This window comes from Neocloeon triangulifer, unplaced genomic scaffold (genome assembly GCF_031216515.1).
Source record: "Neocloeon triangulifer isolate White Clay Creek 2 clone unplaced genomic scaffold, ASM3121651v1 ptg000014l, whole genome shotgun sequence".
NCBI lineage: Eukaryota > Metazoa > Arthropoda > Insecta > Ephemeroptera > Baetidae > Neocloeon > Neocloeon triangulifer.
Window position 1 is genome coordinate 7,070,856 of NW_026775556.1, and position 23,167 is coordinate 7,094,022.

At 39.7% G+C, this 23,167-nt stretch overlaps 2 protein-coding genes across 3 annotated transcripts; both read right to left on the reverse strand.

The window, feature by feature from the left end:
- Positions 1-580: 580 nt before the first annotated feature.
- Positions 581-8,394, reverse strand: LOC132200367 (muscarinic acetylcholine receptor DM1). The gene is made up of 6 exons (XM_059625790.1): positions 8,179-8,394; positions 4,127-4,512; positions 3,698-3,903; positions 3,386-3,636; positions 2,798-3,129; positions 581-2,079 (listed from the first exon to the last, which is right to left on the reverse strand). Exons 2-6 carry the CDS (start codon positions 4,483-4,485, stop codon positions 1,524-1,526), a joined length of 1,704 nt encoding a protein of 567 aa, XP_059481773.1. The 5' UTR covers positions 4,486-4,512; positions 8,179-8,394; the 3' UTR covers positions 581-1,523.
- Positions 8,395-10,362: 1,968 nt separating this feature from the next.
- Positions 10,363-22,323, reverse strand: LOC132200605 (dual specificity protein phosphatase 10). Of its 2 annotated transcripts, XM_059626204.1 has the most exons (6): positions 22,190-22,323; positions 16,600-16,749; positions 13,041-13,314; positions 12,613-12,832; positions 11,987-12,304; positions 10,363-11,295 (listed from the first exon to the last, which is right to left on the reverse strand). In XM_059626204.1, the coding sequence occupies exons 2-6, from the start codon at positions 16,740-16,742 to the stop codon at positions 11,027-11,029; spliced, it is 1,224 nt and encodes a 407-aa protein (XP_059482187.1). In that variant the 5' UTR covers positions 16,743-16,749; positions 22,190-22,323; the 3' UTR covers positions 10,363-11,026. The 2 variants fall into 2 exon arrangements, with proteins under 2 accessions (XP_059482187.1, XP_059482186.1); XM_059626203.1 differs by lacking the exon at positions 22,190-22,323 and having other exon boundaries at positions 16,600-16,797.
- Positions 22,324-23,167: the final 844 nt, after the last annotated feature.

Below are 23,167 nucleotides of genomic sequence, written 5' to 3' on the forward strand. Positions count from 1 at the left end.
TTTGTTCGGGGTTGCTATTTTGGGAACAGGCACGGAAATAGTGCGCCGGCACTCTGGCCACGTGAGCGTGATTACAAGTCTTTGCTGCACACAAATATCAGCTGGTGAAACAAAATTTTGAGCATCATCTGAATTCACTAAAAATAAAAATTGAAAAAATAAATTATATCTTAATGAAAGATTAAAAAAATTTATTATCGCCTCAAGATTATATAAATATGATATGTTTTAATTTTTTTTTTTTAGATTTTAATGTCAGTTGTATTTCAATTTCAAAGGAGAAAAATTCAATTTTAACCAACTGTGCTCTTATTTTTGCTGGAAATTACGCCACTCTGTTTGAATTATCGCAGTTCGTCGCTTTTTTGCCTGCGGGCTCAGGCATCAGGCACCAGCGCTGCTTTCATGTTCCACCGGTTGCCTATATTTACCGTTGCGAATGTAAACGTTTGTGCGCGCTTTTAACATCAAAGTCAATATCCAATTTTCGTACACCTCGGGCGATGTTTTTATTTCCTTTTTCGACGGCGGGTCGTGACATAAGGTTAATGGCACGAAGAGAGAAAGCCAATTTCGGGGTTTTCATATGTGTGTATATTTAATATTAATCAATAAACACAGCTCGTTAGGTAGAATACAAACATCCAAACACTGATTCGCACAATTGCCTGCAGCAGTTCTCAATTGTGTCGGGCGGGGATATGAAAGAGAACACACCGAGGGTCGTTGAGCAGCGTGGCCGTTGGTTCGTTAATACAGCACCCCTGCCTCGGCGGCCCGACACTCATTGCATTATAATTAATTAAAAATTCAAATAAATTTTTTTACTTTTTCAAAATTACAAATTGTAACTTTTGAGACGAGAATAAACTCTTAACCTCCTCTTTTGAGATGAGAAAAAAGTACACGTCTATCAGCATCTCCCAAAATCAGTAATTAAATTGGAATTTCAAATCTATATGCCTGCGACGGGGGAGAAAATCACGAGAAAAAACATATACAAAATTCTCTTAAACTGAAATTTAATATAATTTTGAAATGGGAGATCAAATTTTATTATTAAAAAGTTATTGTCCCAAGCCCTTTTAAATTTTTGGAATTTGGTTAAACATTCAGATCCATTTTAATAATGCACCCTTGCTCTCCACCCAGAAGAGGAAGCCGGAAGTTTTATCCACGCCGGAAATTTCAAATACCGCAAGAACGCAACTTTGACCTGTTCAAATATTTGGCACGAGATTCGTTTCATAGTTAATTTTGTCTAAAATTTGACGTTAGTAGTACACAGATTTCTCTTTAATGGGAAGTATAATAATGAGGTTTGATACAAACACCGATCTAACGCAGAAAAGCGCGTTGGACAAAAATCCTTATACTCTATTTATATTCGTTTTTCGTCCTCCATTCTCGAATCAGGCCGGAAAATCGCGTTATTCAGGGGCTGAAAAAAGCCGAGTGTCGGGTCGATCAGGGTCCGTAAAAAATGTAAAGTGTGGTTTGGCTTTTTATTTTTATTGTCTCGGTCAGTTGTAATATCCGCGGTTGAGGGCAGCCCGGTTGCGCGACTGCCACTTGCACTTGATGATCTTGATGTAGGTCTTGCGGAAGGTCTCGTTGCACAGGGCGTAGCAGAAGGGGTTGATGGTCGAGTTGATGTAGCAGAAAAAGTAGAAGAAGTCCCACACGCCCTGGCTGATGCAGTCCTCGCACGAGGTCAGCGGCTTGAGCAGCACCAACACGTTGTACGGCAGCCACGAGATGATGAACACGGATAGGATGGCGGACAACGTCTTGGCCGCCTTCTTGTCCGCCTTCTTCTCACTCGACTTCTTCTTTTTTTTCTTCAGCGGGAAGTTGGACTTGATCAGCTGCTTTGGGATGATTTTGGCGTTCAACGGGATGCGTACGTCCGACGAGTGGCGACGCAGATTCGCGTCTGGATAACCAGTGTCCAGCGCCGGCAGCATTTTGATCGACGCCAACTCGGACTTTTCGTTCTCCGAGGGCAGTCGTATTAGAATCGTGTACACCGACTCGGTGGACACGGACCGCGTCAGCGTGCGAGCCCCACTTGTCACCCTGAAAATTTGTTAAAATGTGATCAGTTAAATCTAATTGAAAACTGCAGATCTCAAATAATTTATTTAAATTCAATTCATTATATTATTTTTTGATCTAGCCCAAAATTTTTTAAATTGAAATAAAAGTTATCTGCCTCTACAAAGGTCAAGAATTTCATAATGTCAATTAAAAACTGATTAGTGTCAGACTTTTTTAATAAGTATAATCAAGAATTGTCAGTCCTTGTTTTAAGGGCAAAAAAAAACTAGCTCGCTTTGCTTGTAGTTGATAAAAAAGACAAAATTTGAAAATATTTCTATATATATATAAATTGAAATAAATAAAATAAATAATTAAAATTCCAAACCATCATAATTATCTAGGCCCTAAATATTATTCAAAATAATTTATTGATTTGATAATTACTATTCTTTTCCGCAATCCTCATATTTAAAATCTCAATTTAAAGTAAAGCTTCACGACAAAGCCAAACTCAATTTTCTCTGAAGATTTTCATGCGGCAATAAATCTGTCAATTTTTGTATTTTAGGATATGCACACTATATATATTTAATTCTAAAAAATTATTACATTATTTTGTTATTTCAAAATTAAAATTATTACCAAATAAATTTTAACTTATGTAAAACATTATAAATAGTAAGTTATATTTTTAATAAAACTGTCAGTAGATAATAGTATAAAACTTAAAACTATTATTTATATAAAAACTTACTGTTTAGGATCGTAGTGTGCAAGCCTGGCGGTTGGGTTGACCGCGTACTGGTCTTTGATCATGTTTAGAGAGGTGCAACGCGACACGCTGCTAGGTACGCTCGTCTCCATCGACACCGAGGTGTTGTAGCCCGCCTCGCTCATCGTGTCCAAGTCATGCTGGCGGCGCCGCCAAAATCGGTGCTGCGGCGCCTGCTGCGCCTCGCCGCCGCCCAAGGTTCGGGCGAAGCAGCAGCGCAAGTACGACGCCAGCAGGTCGCACTTGTAGCGGATCCACGATGGCGAACACGGCGCGTGGTACTGCTGGTTCACCGTCGGCCCGTGCACCGCACACTGCAAATTTTGGTTTGTTTTTCATAAACGCTACACTAAAAATATAAGCTATTCAGGAATAATTTTCTTGAGAAGCTATAATTTTTCTTTTTCCTTTGATAAATTTTACAAAAGTTTAAAATAATTGAAAAGCTTCTGAACCATTTCATTTTAATGTAACTCGTCATATTTTCTGACTTTTTCAACCCAAATATTTGGGCATTTAAATATTAAATTTAAATTTTATATCCAATTAATAATTTCTAAATTTTTTTACCGTGCGATATGGGACCGCTATAAAGCTCTGAGAGTCGACTTCGTCAGGCCCAGTACTGGACTCGCTGCGAGTCCTTTTCCAGTCCTCGAGGTCCATGGCCTCGTCACTCGAGTTGGAGCGCTTTGAGCACTCTTTCTTTCCGGCCTGCAGATTTGGCAAATCTTTCTTCCTTTTCTCCGTTTCCCGCCAAATTCGCCAATAAAGAATTATCATTACCGTGACCGGCACGTAAAACGCCGCGATTGCAGTACCTATTTTTAAATAATTAATATATTAAACAAATTCAAAAGCTTAAAAATTCAATTGTATCACCAAAAGTAATGTAGTGGTTCGTTTCGATGAACTGAATGTAGCAGGCGGTGTCGGGAACTGTGCGTTTGCCTTCGATGTACGGCCAGGAGAAAATCCACGGCGGCCACAGCAGTAGAGAAATTCCCCATGCGGAGCTAATCATCACTGCTGCCTTTGTCGTCGTCCTCTTTGCTCGATAGGTTAGAGGACGAGTTACCGAGAAATATCTTAAAAGGAAATTAATTTTTCAGTTGCAACTCAAATTTGACACATGAAATCATTGAATAAAGAAGGTGAGAAATTATTTAAGATTCAAAAATAATCTAAAAAAATGAATGAAATTATTTTGAAACGTAAATTTCTTGTTTATGATGAAATAAAAGGTCTGAATCAAGGATGTCTGAATTTTTCTTCGATGGTTTCCTTTTTTCTAATAATTTCTTTCTTCACCTGTCAAATGAGATTATAAGAAGGTTGAGCACGCTGGCGTTGGAAGCAAGGTAATCAAGAGCGAGCCACACGTCGCAGACGTTGGGCCCGAAAGGCCAGTAGCCGAGCAGCAAGTAAATCGTGTAAAGGGGCATTGAGACGGAGCCGATGAAGACGTCGGCGATGGCCAGCGAGAGCAGAAAGTAGTTGGAGATGGTCTGCAGTTGCTTGTCGATCTTGAAGGACAGAATCACCATGATGTTGCCGGCGACGGTGATCATGCTCAACGATCCTGCCATCACCGCAATCAGCACCGTCTCGGCCACCGAGTACGGCGCCGGCGGCGCCAGAGTGGCCGCCTCTGTCGCGTTCTCCGCCATCCTGGGCGCTGGTTAGCCCCCGATCATCTGTAGAAAATAATTTTAATCAATTCCTTTCCTTCAAAAAAAAAAAATGAAAGTAAATTATAGAGTCTACTTTTGGAGACTTAAATTACCTATGATGATTTTTAAAACTTAAGAAATAATTTCTGACTTCTTACTGATTAAGAAAAAGATGTATCAATCTCATATTCATCACCAATGTGAAATTTGAATATAAATGGTGAATAACTGAAAGGTCTGGAAAGGTACTTTTGTAGATCAGTAATTTTAAGTTCAGTAAAAAATACCACAAATAATTTTCATTGCTCTTTCGGGGAATTCAGAATTCAAACCTACGTCAATTTTTGCTTAATAGAACCCTAAAATTTTCAAAATTTTTCCCGACAAAATACATGAGAATCTGAAGAAAATTTGCATTTTCCCTGAACTTTTAATTTCAATTTTCATTTAAAAAAACTCAATCACCCCTTTCAGAGCTTAAAAAAAATCGTGTCGTGTTTCTTTTGAGTTTTATTTTGAATGTGTCAATATCAACAGCTCCTCGGGACTTCTCAAAGATTAAATTCGTCGTGAAAATTTCGCACGCCTTGTTTGCTCTCCAAGAACGACCGAGTGCTTAGCCGCCCTTTGAACTATCAAACTAATCCAGCGAGCACAAAGGCTCGCGTGCCGCGCCCAATTAAGTGCTCAAAGCGGCAGTTTCCGCTTTCGAAATTCGCACTCGGGCAAGCAAAACTCGTCGAATATGAATGGGCTTTTGAATGGGAAACGCTGCAAAAAGCCCAACTTGTTGCGGCTCCACAGCAACAATGGATGGTCAGCCGTCGCTCTCTCTCTCTCTTTTTCACTGTGTGCGACAAAACACCGACTTGCTTTTGTGACAAAGCGGCGCGGCCACCCACTCCAGCGTAGATTATGCAGATGAGAGCCGAGAACCGGTCTAGACCCACATATGCTTCTTAATTTCCATCTGCGGAATTAATTGCAGTCCGTCCTAGTCTCCATCTCGCGACCCTGCTTTCTTATGCTTCAAAGGACTGTTTCGCTTGTTTTTAGGTCAGGAAAAACCAACTCTTGTCGACGGCGACGACGTGGCTTGAGCTTTTCCAATTAATTTCTCTAGCCTACATTTTGTGCTCATCCTCCTCGAAAAGAACATCTCAAAATATTCCTCAAGAGTTGATTATAAAATTAGTAGCTGTTCAGTACAAACAAACTTTTACGTCCTAAAAATATCAGTGTTAAATCGTTTGAAATATTTAACACACTCCGCCAAAGTTTCAAATTGCAACCGGCGTGGGTGGCGTATTGGTATTTTTGTTAGGCTACCAATACGAAGGTACAGAGATCAATGCTTTGATGTTGTTAGCGCGTCAAAAAGTGCTCAATGTTCGGGAGGTGCCGCAAGGCGCCGAACTTGCCTGCTCGAGGTTTGTGCCGTTTCTTCAAGTTGTGGGAATTCCTGCACCAAATGGGGGAATTTCATAAAGTCCAGCGGCATCTGGCTAATTTGGTAGGCTTTCCAGCCGAGAAGCCCGAATGGAGCTTGGCAGGATCATATACTATCCAGATGAATAACAAAACAAAATTAGATATGTTTACATTTTAATTTAATTGTAATATTTCCGAAAATGGCAAGTAATGTAAATCTTATTTTTGTTTTTAAATAGATATTATTGTAACAAAAATGAAGGTTAGAAATGGCAAAGAAGCCTTCAGATCCAAAAGTGGGAAAATCTAAAAAACTGCATTTACATTTGTCTAACTCTTATAAGCTCCAACTAAAAATAACGCAATAAAAAAGTTTTGGCGCAAGAATGAGACTAGAATGGATTTTTTTATGTGAAAGGCTGTATATAAGTCAGATTTGGTGCCATTCAAAATTAATGAAGTTGTAAATTATTTCGCTCATCCTTCGGCCAGCTTGCAAACATTTTCCACGCGCGTTAATGGAAATGTCAAAAGTTGAGTGAAAATTGCGTCCCCACCCTTATCGATTTTCGCTTAAAAGAACAAAAGGAGCAGCTTTGAGGGATCAGAAATCAGAAACCAGACTGCGAAAATCGATTGCGAATTGCATTGTGTGCGACGCGCGAACCCCTGAAACATGACACGGCATGCAATCTGCGCGACGCCCGTGACCAGCGGATTGCCTAAGCGCTCGGCCTGCAGGCGCTCGCTGCTTGTTTTGTTTGCTCGGCTGCTGCGACTGTTTTTGCCCTCCTCCAACGCAAAACTTGAGCCCGCTTTTCACAGAATAAATACACAGCTAGGCAACTCATTCTCACTCGCGAGAGCCTGCAACACAAATACGGGACAAAACTAGTCACAAATAATAAATAACTTGGTGCGCGCGATGTGTGGTTCAGCGTGCACGAGGGAAATCTGGTTTACAGAGAGATGGCAGTGCAGCAGTGTGCCACTTTCAAAAGATAATCAGAGATTAGCATGGAGTGTTTGCTGAGGGAAAGTTTCAAAACTTTGAAATGATGAGAGGTGGATAGAGAGGAGCTCAGCAAGGACAAAATGTTGTTTGCGTATGAAACTTTTGTTTTGCTTGCTCACGACTTTGTTTCCTTACAAAAAATAATAATAATAAAAATAATGAAAATTCCAAAACAAAAACGCTATTTTATAAATTTTTTGGTCAATAATGTTTTTAATTTAATAAAAGTCTGAAAAACATAAAGGAGCAAGTCTCATTTCTAGGGATTTGCTGGATAATCATGGAACAATTCTTTTTCTTCCGAGAATTTAAAAAAAAATAAATAAAATTTTCTCAAATCTTTTTGCTTAAGTTATATTAATTTTACTTATCTTTACTTTAGAAACGTTGCTAGGCAAATGAAATTTCGTTTTTGAAACTATTTTCCAACTCCTAATTCTCTCGTGTTTTTAAGAAATTAAATTAAAAAGTCGTTTGACAAGAATTTTTGGCCCTTCTGCAAGGATCTGAATGGTCCTAGAATAACGTTTTGAACAGCTGCGGGATCGGGACGGCGAAAGGAATATTTTAAAAATCCTCTTGAGTCGGGTGGATTTTTTTTAACTGATCCCTTCTAACACACTAAAATAATGTCATTAAGACATTGTTAATTATCGTCGTCGACAACCTTTGCAGAGCGCGAGAAATTGCACGCCCTTTAACCAACCGTGTTTGCAAAACTAGAGCTTTATAGCAGCTCCGCCCAAACTAACGCCTGCCCCTGCAAACATTGACTTAATTCCCATTTAACAATTTTACGTGTTAATTATCCTCTAGAGTAGGAGCGGGATAAAATCTCAAGACGCGTCCTTGAATTATGATCAAAGAAAGAGTCAAGAGGGTGTATTTTAAGAAGTGGATAAAATTGCTACAAACCAGATTTTCCCTGCCTCGCAGAGAAACAAACCTCGTCGAGACGCGGAAATTGGCTCCTTCTGAGCGTGACAAAGGGGCTGGAAATACGCAAATCCGCCCCGGTAAGAAGGCAATTAGGAAAATTAGTGCGTGTTTATAACGAACGGATCGAGGCGGAGAGAGAGAGAGAGATTGGGGGAAATGAGAGAATTATTGCGCGAGGAAACGAAGAGCAAAAGCCCCGGCCACCCCCGAGGGGGTGTTTTACTCGCTCGACGAGCGGTGCGGCCGTCGGCCGCGGATGCTGGGTCGGGCAGAGTGGCCGTGGAGAGAGGCCAAAACAAACTCACTGTGAGGGTCGTAGCAGCAGAGACGGCACACGAGAAATGCAAATTGGGATCCGCCGTTGACAAAGCCCGGAAAATATCGATTCCCTTTCAAGAGGGTGGACCAACTGGAAAAGCAGATTTCTCGCGCATGCCGATTGTTATTTGGTTATCCGAGCCACTTGGCAGCCCGGAGACCCCGAGGCGCCCGCGTGCCCCCGTACAGCCCGCCAAAATCAAAAGTGGCGACCCGCAAATTTGAGTTTTCGGCCCGCAAAAAGGCGAATTTGACGGCAAATGTGATTTGCGGAAATGCGCAAACTCGCTGGTGGGGGACGGAGAAAGCAAGAGAGCATCCATGCGAGGGATGCTGCGGGAAGCACAGCGGTCTGCCACTACAGGCGGTGGCAGTAATGCACTGTAATTTCGTGTTTAATATAAGAGCACTCCCAAAACACGGCTCACCTTTTTGCCGGCAATGAAGAAAATAAAATATTTCAAAATTCCAGAAATTCATGCCTGGATTTTTTTTTATAAATTATAACAATAATTAAAGTTTATATTCTTATTGTTTTATTTATTTTTATATATTATCCTTTTTCCTCAAAAAGACTCAAATATCTAATTTATCAATTTAATGGGTTTTTTTCACATATTATTTCTTCTGAACAATCGTAATAAAATATATTATTTTTTGTCACTAGATCTAATTCTTCAATCATCAACTCACCACCTTCATGATAATTCAAGTGGATCTTATATAGCTGTAGTAGTTTGAGAGGATGGTGAAACAAAGGTCCTTTTTTTAATTTCTTCAGAAAGGTCAGATATTATTCACATTTTCGTGAAATAATCAAATATATGGACCTAAATTTAAATTCAACACTCAAATAAGTAAAAAAAATCGTCTGCGTATAATTTATCCTAAAAAATTAATCTTTTTATATGCTTGATTCCAGAGAACAGAATAACTTTGTTTTAATTGGTTTTAAGTTTTAATTAATAAGTATTGATGGTCTTTCATACAAGTTCATTTTCTTTTATTAGATTTATCTTTGCTGGTTGAATAATTTCTAGATCTCCAAATCTGAACCATTTTAATTTCCAGAAGAGCTAAATCACATTACAGGCAGATTTCTTCATTTCTTCGTCTTTCTTTTGCGACTTAATCAGGTCTCAGGCGTCCGTCCGTTGCTTCCTTTCTTGGGGTCTATTTGGCCCCAGGCGTGGACCTTGCTGGGTGCGGTGGTTTTAATTAAAACGCGGCCTCGGGCGCAGTGAGTAGTGGCACACAAAAAGCCCGCCTTTTTAATGAGCCGGCTCGAGAGATGCTTTTTAATATGCCGAGGGGCTTTCCTTGAATTATTTTCCTCGGCACGCAGGAAATGAGCCGCGCGCAAAGAGCCGCGGATGAGCACGTAATCACAGGCCCTTACAATGCCAGCACAGAAATTTCTCAGCAAACAGTCGTCCTTCTGCAAATATCCACGTGTCCTTCTATAACCCACCTACTGCGTCGCTGACGGCGGCTGCCCATTCATGAGACCTGCCCGCGCTTCGTCTATTCAAACGACCGAGCAAGAATTCGCTTTAGTTACGTAACGTGCGAACACTTCTTGAATATTTCATTTCCTTTTATCTACTGCTTGTAATAGCATACCTACGACAAGACTTTGAGTACGTGGTTTATCAATTATTCTCAGTCATTAATTATTGTCCTTTTAGCCATTTCTTTTAATCTTTAGGTCTTTTGATATTTTTGATACCACGCCGTTTGAGCATCCCAAAAATGACAAATAGCGATCAAATAACCAAAATTCGTTTCAAGCCCTAACCTTACCACGTTCAAAATTTACCAACTACACGCACTAATTAAATTTTAGCCTAGTTTTTGCTATGAAATTGAACTAAAATGACACATTAAGCAAACAAATCTCTTATTAAAAAGTTCCTATCTGTCTCCTGATATGGCTGTGTTAATCATTGATGGAAACCAAAATAACATTAATCCAATAACAAACTGCGTGTCATTGCATAATCTCCAGTCGGGACCTTTTTTCCTTCTTATCGTTCTCAATTTCTCAATCAAACAAATTCGTTATCAAGGCCAATTAAGAAAAAAAATTACAACTCCTTAAACAGAATTATCTCTGGTTTTCCCGTCCAGCGTTTGTTGATAGGTAGGCAAACACAGTAAAACATCTTAGGAGTGTTTTCATCATTATACGAGTGTATTATTATTATTTTTATATAATAGTGTTCTCGTCAAATAGCTCACATTTCACATTTATACTCAGCAGCAGTAATAGTAATTATAATAATTAAATCATCATTGTTTACAATCCTCAATTCTCACATTGATTAATAAACCACTTATACGCGCCCAGCACCATCTGGAGGCAGGTCTGCTTCAAAAATATATATAATTATTTAATTATTATTAAAACTGTTAATACACATCATCTATATAATTTAAATATTCCGGCCAACGCCACATTATAATATGATAAAGCTCCTGGGGCGAAACATTTTTGGCACCGCCAGACAGATTGGTGGGATGCTTGGCAAGTGCAGTTCCGCCCAACCTGATATGCAAATCACCCGCATAAACGAATTAAGATGGCGCTGAGAGCGCTCAAACAGCTCAATCATCATTCACTTTCTTGCGCTTAATTAAATTGACGCGGACACCAGGCCTGCGGACTGCAAATTCTTAAGTCCGTGTCCACTTTTGTTAGCGGCAGAATCACTGCGTGTGCGCCGTGACGTCGACGCACAAACGTGCAGTCCGCAAGGGTTGGCGTCGAGCGCCGTTCAGTCCATTGAGTGGGACTAGATGCACAGACTAGGCGCTTTGCTGACAGTCTTAGCGCTAGCTGATGCCACCCCCGGGGGCGGGGGCCACCTCTGACTGCTTTTCGCTCCAGCTGGGGTCTTGCAAACTGGCCTCCAGCTCCATGAGTTGACCGACAAAGTTGAGGTTGGGCGAGATTATCGGCCGGATGGCCTTGACGCGGCGGTACGCCTCGCACATGGTCACGCGCTCCAGACGCATCAGGTAGGCGATGGCGATGGTCGGCGAACGCGAAACGCCTGCCTGACAGTGCAGGAGAACACGGCCCCCATCAACACGAGCAGACTCTGCAAGGAAGGTTATTGAAATTAATAAAAAATCAAAATCAAAATTCCAAAAAGATGAAAAATTGCAATTTAATACTTAATAATAATGATACTTAAATTTTTAAAGTTCTTTAAGTTCCATGTTATCAGTACTACTCTGATCCATTTCAATTATATAATTATTTAGACGTCTTTACTAAAAATTGCATTATCGTATCATACATAGTTTTTTGAGATGGTACTTAGCCCCTTCAGAGAATTGTTCAGTCAAAAATGAAAATATTAAATGATTGTTGGGTATAAGATATAAGTTTAATCAACAAAAACAATCAAATTCCAAACAATTAAATAAATAAATTATGTAAAAACAAAATCAAAACAATATAGTCTATATTTTAGAAATTTCTACTAGGTATTTATATATATTACTTCATTTTTTTTACGAAACTTTGAAACTAATCAAATATTGAATCTTTATGCACTCGGACGATATTGTTATCAAGCGCCCGCTACGTCAGGTGTGATTGCTTTAGAGCTTACTGATAATTTCCTTTATCAAAAGGGCCATTTAAGTGTCACGGTGATACACAAAAAATAGGCCCGCTTCTTATTTCGACGAAAGAAATATAGATAATTTCCCAACTTCTTCACTAGTCTATGCAACGTAAACAGTTGCATGTGTGTATGGTTTTAAATTAAGCCTGTGACTCACCGATAAAGCTGAAGGCTTCTTCGAAATACTGCTTCATGTTCTGGTTGCAGTTGTCGATGGCCGCGATGGTTTTGGTTTCGAGACCAGGCTGCACCAGTGACTCCTCATCAGCCGTCACGGCCAAGATGCGTGAGATGCCCAAATTGGTCAGCAGCTCTCGGTTGCGGGCATCGCTAGCGTTGCCCAGGTACAGGTGGGGTAGGATTCTGGACGCAGGGTGCGCGTGGAGATCCAAACAAGGTGGTTCTTCCGGTGCCGAGTGCAAAAGAGTGGTTTCGCAGTGCTCGCGAAATTGGCGCTGGAACTCCGAGTGGCCGCCTGGAAAATCAAGTGTGAAAATGAGATATAATGTTAAAATAAAATGAATAAAATTGTCTTTTGATTATATTTGTTAGCAACTGATTGATTGATAATAATTTAAGATAATTTCATTACCCAAGCAGTTTTGAACAATTCATATCAAAAACAAGATTTATAAATTTTAAATCACGATTACTTAAGTGCATTAAAATTAAACTGTTCATATATTTAATCTATAGTCCCACTTCCATGATAATAAATTAGAATTTAATTATCTTCAATGAAGTCTAACGTCATAAAAATAAAGAAATCATTAAAATAATTACCAATTAGAACAGCGGGCTCTCGGTTCTCCTCCACCAGCGAGGCCAAGGCCAAAAAGAGAGGGTGTCCAGGCGCCAGCTTGTCTAACTCGACAGTGCCCTGGTCGTAGACAACAATCTCCCTGTACTGACGTTTGCGAAGGGCCTCTCTTGCCTCTTTTGAGGAAGCAAGGTCGCTCAGGTGGACTCTCTTGGTCAGTAGCTTTTTACGGTTGAAACGGTCCTGAGGATTGAATGTTTAGTTAAATATTGGTTGCTTTAGTCAATTTAAACTGTGAGGGTCTCTAAAAGTTGAAGTTAAATTTAAAAAAAAAAAATCAATTGAAAGAATGAATCTTAATTAAAAGTACTTTTGAAAACTTAAAATTGATAACTAAGTCAAATAAATAAATTTGTTGCCATTTTGATTCACAATTAAGATTTCCTTTTACCTGACAGTTGATGTTGTAGGAGCCGGCAATGTGACTGAGGTTGAAGGCCAGGAAGGGCCTGATGTCTATGAGGAGGAGGCCGTTGGGGCCACTGGAGGTGAGACTGCGCGCCAGGGAAGCGCAGTCGAGGGCGCGAACCTTCCGCAGCACCATGGAACGGTGCAGCGTGGATGAGTCGCAGCACGGCGAGGTGGGCAGCGACTGCGGCTCCAGCCTGCAGCGCTTCACCTCCGGCGACGACGTCGACGGCGCCAGCAGAGGGCTTTTGAAGATGCTGCAACAAAGCATCATGGTCGAGGTTAGAGGACAATAGTTCTATTGATGCGTTCGCTGATTTTATATTTCAACCGACTTCAGCTTTATCGCAGCGATAGAAAAAAAGAGTGAGCAGATAAGTGTTTTTTTGTATCGGTTGCTGAGAAGATAATCGAAAGCGACCTCTCGCGAAGTGCCCCTCAATTATAAGACTTTCGCCATCGTTTTCGTTGCGACATTAAAAATAGCCTGGCAGATTACGCACAGATAAGAAGAAAAGTCAGTTGCATGCTGATTCAGTCAGTTGCTCCAAATTTTGCCAGTTATGGCTGGTCAAAAATTACGTTTGAATTAAATTTCCACAACTGATAAAAGATCTGAACCCACAAGAACACAATTTATATTTTGTAAATAACATTTAAGTTGATGCATAAATTCTGGTTAATCTTGAACAATTTTGCAATATAAAATATTTATGGATATAGAAATCTTTTCAAATTTTATTTATTTTCCATTGTGTAATTGTCGATTGTTTTAAAGCTGCGCAATTTTTAAGTCTAATTAACTCACGAATTTCCCTTCAGACTTAAACCGATGATAATTTTAATTGAAAATAATTCAACATTCAATTGGGTCGTCTGTGTCTGCTGCTCATGAGAATTGTGATCAATGTGCTTGTCGCATTCGATTACGCGTTCGTTCGGATGCAGAAAATAAATTGAAGCGGCCTTCGAGTTCATCAGCGACAGTATTACATATTGCTAATGCGTGTGCGATTAAATTTGCATGTTTACGTTTTGCAACTGCTGCAGCGAATAAAATTGCGAGTTGCGTAAATGTTCCTGTGCGAGTTGCAGAATATGTAGGGGAGACTGAAAGCAAAATACATTCAGTCAGAAGTCTCCGAAGATGATTTAGCAAAGGGCGTGATATTTTTAAAACTCGATCTTGGCAAATGAAATGTTCAAAGTTTTTGAATCACTGCCCGCCGGTCGGTCGGCTAAATTATTCGCTGGCCGCGCTGCCAAGAAGGCTAAATGTGAAGAAGTCCACTTTTGTGAATCACCGCGCGCATAATTGTAATGGACCAATTGCGGCAGACGAAATTATCAGCGTCAGTGACTAAATGTTTGTAAATCTTCCTTATAAGCCTCGTCTATATAATACGCCTATCGACAAATTTGCGAGTGTGACGAATTGGAAACGAGTGAAGTCATGTATGAAAAATGGGCGATTTTGAGTCAAGTATGTGCGAAAGACAGCAGTGATGAATAATGCCTGAAAAAAGGCGTTTTCTGAATCATCGCGAGGGTGTTTGCGCAATCGGCGCATTAGTCACGCGGGCGCTGCAACGGCAGGACAACAATAAAGAAACAAACTGCGACGCACCGAGGCGACAATTACAAATTAAAATGTGCAAGTGCACGCGGATTCAAATGTACTTAATTAAGCGCGATGTAAATAAAGAAAGGACCTGTTTGCGCTCGGCCAGAGCGGCGAGTTGTGTGTGTGTGGCAAATTCAATCGTGATTCATCGCCGCGAAAAGGCAATACCACATCAGCAACACGAAAATAACAACCGATCACCCTCTTTCTAAAGGCCAAACTCTCACGGAGCGGCTCTGACCAAGGAGAATTAGGAGAGGCAGCTGCTCAAAAATGTTTTACTTTGGGCAAGTGGCTTGGCATGAAATAAATCAAACCGAATAAACATTATATTTTCTTGAAACTAAATTACCTAAAATTTTACAATCGAAAATATTTAGAACGTTCAAATTTTTTCCCATTTTAATTGGCATAAACAAGTGATCAAAACACTTCTTTATTACATAATATTATCTCATGCGAATTTGCCCTATTTTTTCTCGAAGAAATTTTTGGTCTAATTTAAGCACATTTTACGATCCTATACATTTCAAATAGCAAGTTTCCCATGATTCACCCTGCAGACTTTTGCGCAATTGGTCGCAATCCCAAAGTTGCAATACTGCACGCGAGATCAAGTACGGCCAGCGCACGACAGATTTGTCCGCATCTGATAGCTCCGATAAAACAGGACACTCGAGCAGCGCTTGGTCTCGCGCAAGAATCGATCTGACTTTTCAAATAGAGCTTATCTTTTTCTTGTAGCATTGGTCGCAAAATCACGCTCCTTTGAACTTTTCTTAAAATAGCGCGAAATTATTCAGCATCTTATCTCCGGGTCTTTTTTTTTAACAAGGAACTTGAAACTACTTCAATGGGATTTCGAGTCGAGGGCGCATTTCTTTTAACTCAAGACACGAGCACGCGCGCGACGCAAATTTGGCACTTGCTTAAAGAGCTCATTTGTGACGAGAGATTGTATCTGCGGTTGACATAATTAGTTTTAAAGACTGGCAACAACAAAAATATTGTCAATAACAGTGTTTTCATTAGCTTCGGGAAAAAATTTGTAATTTTTAAGAAAGAGATATCAAATGACGATGCGGCCGGTGCGTGATAAGATTAAACAATGATTCAATGAGATGGAAGACCGTGAAAAAAATTGATTTGAGAGGTCACAACTCTTCAAATTTGTCTAAATACCTTCAAAATTATTGATAGTCCGGTTATATACTCCGGGCCTCTCATATAATTATACTAATAATAATAATAATAATAATTAATCACTATTTTATTACTAACAATTTTAAAATACTTGAAAAATACATTATAAGTTCATAAGTTTAGCATACGAAATAAATGCTTCATGGTTCATAATAAAAAAATTTAATTTGAAAATAAATTCCAAAATATATCAACTGTGGCGGATGGGGTCTTTTTGACCTCGGAAGTTTTAGCAAAAATATTGCTCGTGGTGGTGCCGTTTTGCCCAATAATTCCTTTTTTATTTAAATAAATTGTTTCCAACATTTGAATGTGATCAATGTATTTGTAACAAGGTGGATAAATAAACAACAATAATAATTGTAATTAAATAAAATTAGAAAATAAAAATCGTTGGTGAAAATAAAAAATAATCAAAATTTATGATTAAGAATTAAATAAAATTAAAATTATTCTCACGCCAATGGAAGTGCGGTGCCAAAAGATCATAATAATCAAATCTAGGCTGAACAAAAAGAAATTTTAAACAAGAACGTGCATTGCAAAGACTAATCTACGGAGCTGCTTTGATCTCATTACCTACAATTGCTAGTGGTGTGTTTGTGCGAGTGCTCAACAACTCTATAAACTAAGTAGGCTCCGAAACCCAAATAAGAAAACCCAAACAAGCGGCACGAGGTAAACAAAGTGCGAATGAAAGGTGATGATGATTTACCTGGGGCTGAGGGGCTGCGGCTTGTCGAGGGGCGCGGGCTCTGACACGCTGCGGGCCAGGGGCAGCCTCAGACTGGACCTCAGCTTGGCCGACTGCGGGGGGCTCTGGGGGGCTTCTGTGCGAATGGCCACCAGCGAGGTCATCGCTCAGCTGCGGACAGACATCGGTGCTCGGTTATTTGGAGACTCCATCGCTCAAGAAAGAAACTGACTCTGGTGCGAGGCCTTTAAACGACAGCCGCTGGGGGGAAGCGGCACTCGCGATGACTCACCCGACACGCAAATAGCTCCGTCTCTCTCTCGCCCTCCCGCCCGCTCCCACTATCGCGAACGCGCCGCCCCCAGGCCTCCGGTGTCGATCAACCCTTTCTCTGCGCCGCCTCTGTCTAACTCCGAGACTTGCAAATTCAAATTGAGGACAAACGTTTGATTGATGGCGCGGCCGTGTTTGACGAGTGATAAATAATGTTGGTTTTTAAAAAGGGGAAAGGGAAATAAGATTGATCGCGGTCAAGGGACTTGAAACTTTGGCCAGGAATTGAAAAAATAGGCTTTACTTTGATTGAAGCTCATTTTTTTCTGAATTTTTTTTTCTTTACTTAAATTTCAGCCAAAGAAAAATTGTTTATTAAGATCTATTTTTGTGACCTCTTATTTAAAATATTTTAGTACAACCTCAGTAGCTATAAATAAAAATTGGTAAAAATCAACCTTATAGAAGCAGGTGTTCTTTTATCAAATTTCGCATTATAAACAATTTGTAAAGATTATTTGGTTTCCCAAGCTCTTAGGAGCTAAAAATTGACTAATCACAAAAATTGCTAAAATTGCTAAAGTTGTATGACACATTTATTTAATTTATTTTAAGAGATCCATTTACTTTTCAAATTTTCAATTTTTAAGATATTTTCCACACAAAAATATTTAAGTATAAACTATAAACACACGTTTTGTGGATTTATCTTGGAATTGCTAACGTGACAAACGTTTCCCTCTCTCTGTAGTGTGACTCATTTGATTCTGAGGTAATTTCAGTTAGCATACATAATTAAGAATATCCAATTTCAGTATTCAATGGTTTCATGTTAAATTCATTAATTTATTGCTCATTAATATTCATTAAAGGCACTCTCCATGTAGTCCACGTGCGAATAAATAACTTTCTAACTCATCACCCCAGTTCTGTCATTAAAATGCTATAAGCTTTTCTGTCAAAGTAGTCGGGCGACGCAAAACGTGACTCAACTTCCACACATAGAAATTTCAAACACAGTATAGTGTCGGCGGAAAAGGAACAAAAGTCGCGTAATGCATGCTTATTGTATGCAAAACCGGTTTAAATATTCACAACATTTGTAAATTTATATTATAAATGTGAATAAATAATTGCCTAATTTATTATTCGCTTCTCACGAAGCGCGCCGAGATTTTTTCGAGCGCAACTCTCACTCTCTCGAGGCGAACTGTTCCGATTCGTAGAAAATTGCAGCTATTTTCCTCTTGTAATTGGGTTACCGTTCTTTATTTTTGCGCGGCGACCGTGAGGAACAATGAACTGCCGGCTCTTGATTCATAATAAGTGACATTTCGCTGAATGGAGAGGCTCCAACTTGAATTCGGTGAATCAAAATTTTCACTTTGTTGAAAAAAAATAGTTCAAGAGAGAAATTATATAAATAAATATTTTAAACCATTGGGCTGTCTAGACCGTTTTTTTTATAATTTTTTTAATTTCAAATATTTTTTTTATAAAAAAAAAAAATGGAATCGAAATTGAGTTTGCGGTCTTCTAAGCAAGAAAAACAAGTTTGCGAAAATCATTGAGCAGATTTGCAAAGAGAAACTAGACTCGTCCATCACAGTGCGCGTTTAGAAACTCGATCTTCCACAATACACCTCAACGCACCTGAGGAGAAAGATAAGTGACCTTTAAAGGTCGGCGGAACGCGCAAAACCCGAGCGACCGATCCGAATTTGGTCTTAAAACGCCAAGAATATTTTCCACCTTTGCGACCGGGTCGACAGGTGGTTTGGGGGCACTCGGGGGCCTTGGCGCGGCCTCCGGAGGCAGGAAGTGTTTCGACCTTATTAGCGCGGCGAGTCCAATTCCCCCCGTTGCCGCAATTCAGTCGGTGAGTCATGCATTCACGGCAGACTGCGTCATCACGTCGTGGTATCACTACAGCTCCAATGTATTCTTCCACCACCTTTTGTGCCTGCCTGCCCGCACACCAGGTGCAAACACTCTAATCTCGGCCTATCGAACCCCCAGTGCCCCCGAAAAATCGAGAAGGGCTGCATTGTCAAGCTTTTTGCTCTGAGCGGAGCTGCACCGATTTTATTTCAAATGAGACCCCTATATGAGTGAAATAAACTCCAGTGAAAACAATTTCGTTCCAGAACTTTGTGTTGAATGAACTAGTTTTTTTTTGCAACTTTATATTTAGTTATGTAAAAAAATCTTAATTTTGATTCCTTCACTTATAATTAAATATTATAATAATAATGTTCGTTTTTACACAGAAAAATTTAAATAATTTCACAATATTTTTTACCAATTTTTTTTATGCTGCCTTTTTTTAGTTCATTCAATCCATTATAAAAATTTTTATTTCGGCCATTCCATTGGATTTTTTAAAGCAAGTGCGGCTACGATTGTAATTGTTTTTATTTTTCAAAGAAGTAGTTATTGGGAGAGATCAGGCTTTGGGAATTGTAATCATTAAAACACTCCGCATGAATTCACAGCGCAACTCGCCGAACGCAAATAACAAAAATCATCGTCGAAGAGGTGACTCACGTGCTCGAATCGAAATGGAAAGTGCCGCCGTGCTAAATAATGTTGTTAAATCTCTGGTAATAGAGCGTCTCTCGTATATTTTTATATATTTCAACAGTGCTCTTTCTTTCGGCAGGGAGAAGCTTATTTCTTTTTTCTTTATCTCTGGCGAAAGCAGTCATAACATACAGAGCGATCTGATGCAAGGGGGGTTTGCACCGCAGCACCAACAAACTGTTTTGATATCGAGCGCCGCGCAACGAACGAGTTTACAGCTCCCCTTGATGATCGCATTTGTGGTCTTGCGATCATCGGATGATCTCACTGTTTGCTCGAATGCCAATTTCGTTTAAGTACAAACACACTTGGTTGTTGTTAACTTTACTGGCGTTCTCCTCTCTCAAGAAACCTTCAACCTAAATTAACGCACAATCGCAGTCAAAGATGTTGACTTTTGGGGAAACGGCCAAACGATTTTTTTTTTTTAATTTTAAAATTCAACATGAAATTATTGGGATATTTTTTTTTTTAATTTCAATACAATTCTTGATTTAAAATAGTAATCAGTTGTTTTCCAGTTTCCACGGATTTAAAAAGTTTAATCAAATCAACAGATTGACTTTAATAAAAATTTATTTACTTTTTATTTTTGTCAAATACTTATGCAATTATTAAGCTTGATATTAATTAATTTTCCAAGCTCATGAAGACATGAAGAGACTCATAAGATAGGATGTCCTTTAACTCTTGCATAACAACACTATATAATGCAATAATTGAAAAGCATTTATGTGCACAGCTGATGCAACTAAAATGAGCGTAAACAAGAGGAAAAACTCAATATATTTTTTCCTTTAGCGTTTTTTCCACTCATTTCTGATCTACCTTGAAACCGGAGTTACGGAGTTTACATTTTTTGCTCCCGTCGTCACAGGACAAGCGTCACCAAAATTAATATTCCATTGGCGTTAGCAAAGGTCATGATTCACTTTATTTTTTCCTGTCGGTGTACGAGGAGTGTGAGCTAACAAAAGCAGGCCTAACCACGCGACTTGAGGAAAAAGTAAATCAGACGAGAGAGAAAAAACGGCGTATGACTCTATGATTTTGGAATGGCAACATTTCCGACGAGCCTCAACGTGGGATTGATTCACTTTTGTCTTTCATAGGAAACGCACAATTCCGCGATAAATAAGAGGAAAAAATTATTTCCGCCGGTTTATTTCTGTGGTATTCACGTATTTTTTTTTTTTTTTGTAAAATAATGCAGACAATTGTTAATATTGGTTTAATTATCAGAGACGTATAATAACTAGTGAAGAAATTGACGATCAAGGAAGCAAAGAAAGCAGGCTTCAAAAATTGTTTTTTTCTTTTCAAAACAGTTTTAATGTTTTTTCGAATAAAAAACAATTTTTTTAAGAGAACAAAGCCTGTTTTTTTTTCGCTACCTATTAATTAGCTTTAAAATGATTCATTTTTATACAGCTGTATACATAATGGTTTATGGTTATATTATTTATTCATTTGACACAAATTAAAAAATAAATTGCTAATGGAATATTATTTTCCATTTTAATCAATGAGTTTTATCTTACATGCAGGCTGTAATTAATGATGCGTTCAGGAGCATTATTTTACTTTAAAAAATTTTATCCGCAAGCCTTTATGAGATTAATGCAAAAATAAAAACAGAAGACCACTAAAAAAGGGTAAATTTGAAAGAGACACACAGGACGAGCCTGGAGCAGGGGTGCATCATCAGCCCAAAATAGCAAAACACGGCGGGGGAAATGCACTTTTGGCGGGACGAAAATGTAGGTCAATTTGATTTGGAAAAGAAAACGGCACGGTTGGCACGTGAGTTCGCGCGAGGGACGCAAATTATTAACGGTTGGAGGGTGAAAAGAGTCACGTATATTATAACTTTTACGTTTTGCGCACTTGGGTCTATTTCAAGCCAAATGAGTCATTCTCTTTCGCTGTGCGCGACGGATGACTAACGAGGGATGCAAAATGGGGTGTATGCGATTGACAAACCCCTGAATTATGAATTACGCACATTAACAACAAAAGCAAGCATGAGGGCGATACATAATGGGCATTGTGAGTCAGCGACGAGAGAGAGAAGTGAGAGGGTTGCGCAATTTCGCCTCCAGATTCGGCGTGAGTCACCCTGACCGTGAGTCACTCGCGAGGGGTGGGTTGATTCACCCCCGGGGTGCATCTGGCCCGCGAGAGAGCAACAGCTGAATACTGTCAATGGGCCATTCATGCACCGGAAGCGCACGCGGAAGAGAAATAAATGCCACTCAAGGCTGACCGCGTCTCTCGCTCTCCGCGACCAAGATTGAGAAAAGAAATAAAGCCGAAAGAGGAAGACACCTCCTTTAACGACACTTATTGTGCCCTTGGTTCTTGGTTTCGAATGTTCGGAAAATAATGCGAGCGTACGGCGGGCAGCGTGGAGAGTGTATAGGAGCGATAACACGGTGATAATAATAATAATGGTGGCGTGAGTCATCCAGCGAGAGAAAGGTGACGTCATTCTATGGGCTCATTTACATTATTTACGTGCTCCCGCGCCTTTCTCCCGAGACTTTGGGGTTCGGGCACCTTTCCCCCAGCTGCGATCACCCTAGAATTGAAAATCAAACCACCCGAAAAAGCTGAAATCCGGAAAAAAATAATAGAAAGTGCCCGAAACCTGTTAGAAAAGTTTGTTTACTCAAGCGTCCCCTCAAACGAATTCCTGCACCTTTGGATTGGGCCGGCGCCCCGGTTGGGTCGTTCGGATGGTTAGAGGTCTCACCTGTTTAGGTCCAAGGGCAGCCGCAGGGTCGGTCTGTAGTCCTGAAAGTGAGGAGATCAGGAGCGGGAACGAGTGGCGAGTACGCGAGAAAAAGACAGACTGGCTGCGGCTCTCGCCACTCGCAGCCAATCGCTATCGGCGCTCGCTGACGTCACCGCAAGGAATCCCCTTCCCTGCAATGACTCAGGTATCGACCTGTGCTAGTATGAACGGCTCAAGTGCGCGAGCACCTATTCAGAGGACGTAGAATAAAATAAATGCAGCAGCAGAGTGAATGATGACGACACCCGTTAATTTGAACTTAATTGCCTTTTGTCATTCCGCGAGAATTTTTCGTCTTTCATTCTTGCTGTCGTCGTCGTCATGTCAGTTTTCATGAATAATGCCCGTCTCGCTTATTAAATTAAAGGCATTAGCCGCGGCACGTGAACGTATATTTAGCAAAATAAATTCATCACATAACTTTTCTATTCTTGGTTGTTGGGCTAATTTGTATGTTGGGAAGAAGAAAAAATACGTAATATAAAAGTTTGAACTCTTCGACCTGCTTCCAATACAAAAATACTATGTCATTGATTTCGGTGTATTGAATGAATGATAATTCTGTTTGCTTATGGCATGATTCATCTCTCACTTTCAATATACACAAATTCATCCATCGCAAGATCTGATCCCTGAGCAAATATTTTCACCTCTCAAATAGAAATTTCATTATTTAGGATTTACACGCGCCTCTCTGACTCGCTGCATTATAATCCAATGCCAGATAACGGCGGCGACGCTTTTTATGGAAATATTATTACATATATATGCGATCCACTAGGAAGAAACCTCGCGTGTGGGTAAACGATTTGAAGGACAAAATTATATATCATGAGTAAACTCTAATTACGAGCACTCTCAGACGGTTTAAAAGCATTTTATATTTTTCTTCCGCTGTGTTCATCGATTGCAAACCTAACGGATGCACTCTTTGTG

Bases quoted from the DNA above. Each gene is read 5' to 3' on its own strand.
- LOC132200605 (XM_059626204.1), bottom strand. From the start codon at position 16,742: ATGACCTCGCTGGTGGCCATTCGCACAGAAGCCCCCCAGAGCCCCCCG. The intron at 12,305-12,612 runs GTAATTATTTTA...TTGATTTTCCAG, and splicing joins AGAGCCCGCTGTTCTAATTG to GCGGCCACTCGGAGTTCCAG. The intron at 11,296-11,986 runs GTGAGTCACAGG...CCTTCCTTGCAG, and splicing joins AGAAGCCTTCAGCTTTATCG to AGTCTGCTCGTGTTGATGGG.
- LOC132200367 (XM_059625790.1), bottom strand. From the start codon at position 4,485: ATGGCGGAGAACGCGACAGAGGCGGCCACTCTGGCGCCGCCGGCGCCG. The intron at 3,904-4,126 runs GTGAAGAAAGAA...TTTCCTTTTAAG, and splicing joins CTTATAATCTCATTTGACAG to ATATTTCTCGGTAACTCGTC. The intron at 3,637-3,697 runs GTGATACAATTG...ATTTAAAAATAG, and splicing joins GAACCACTACATTACTTTTG to GTACTGCAATCGCGGCGTTT.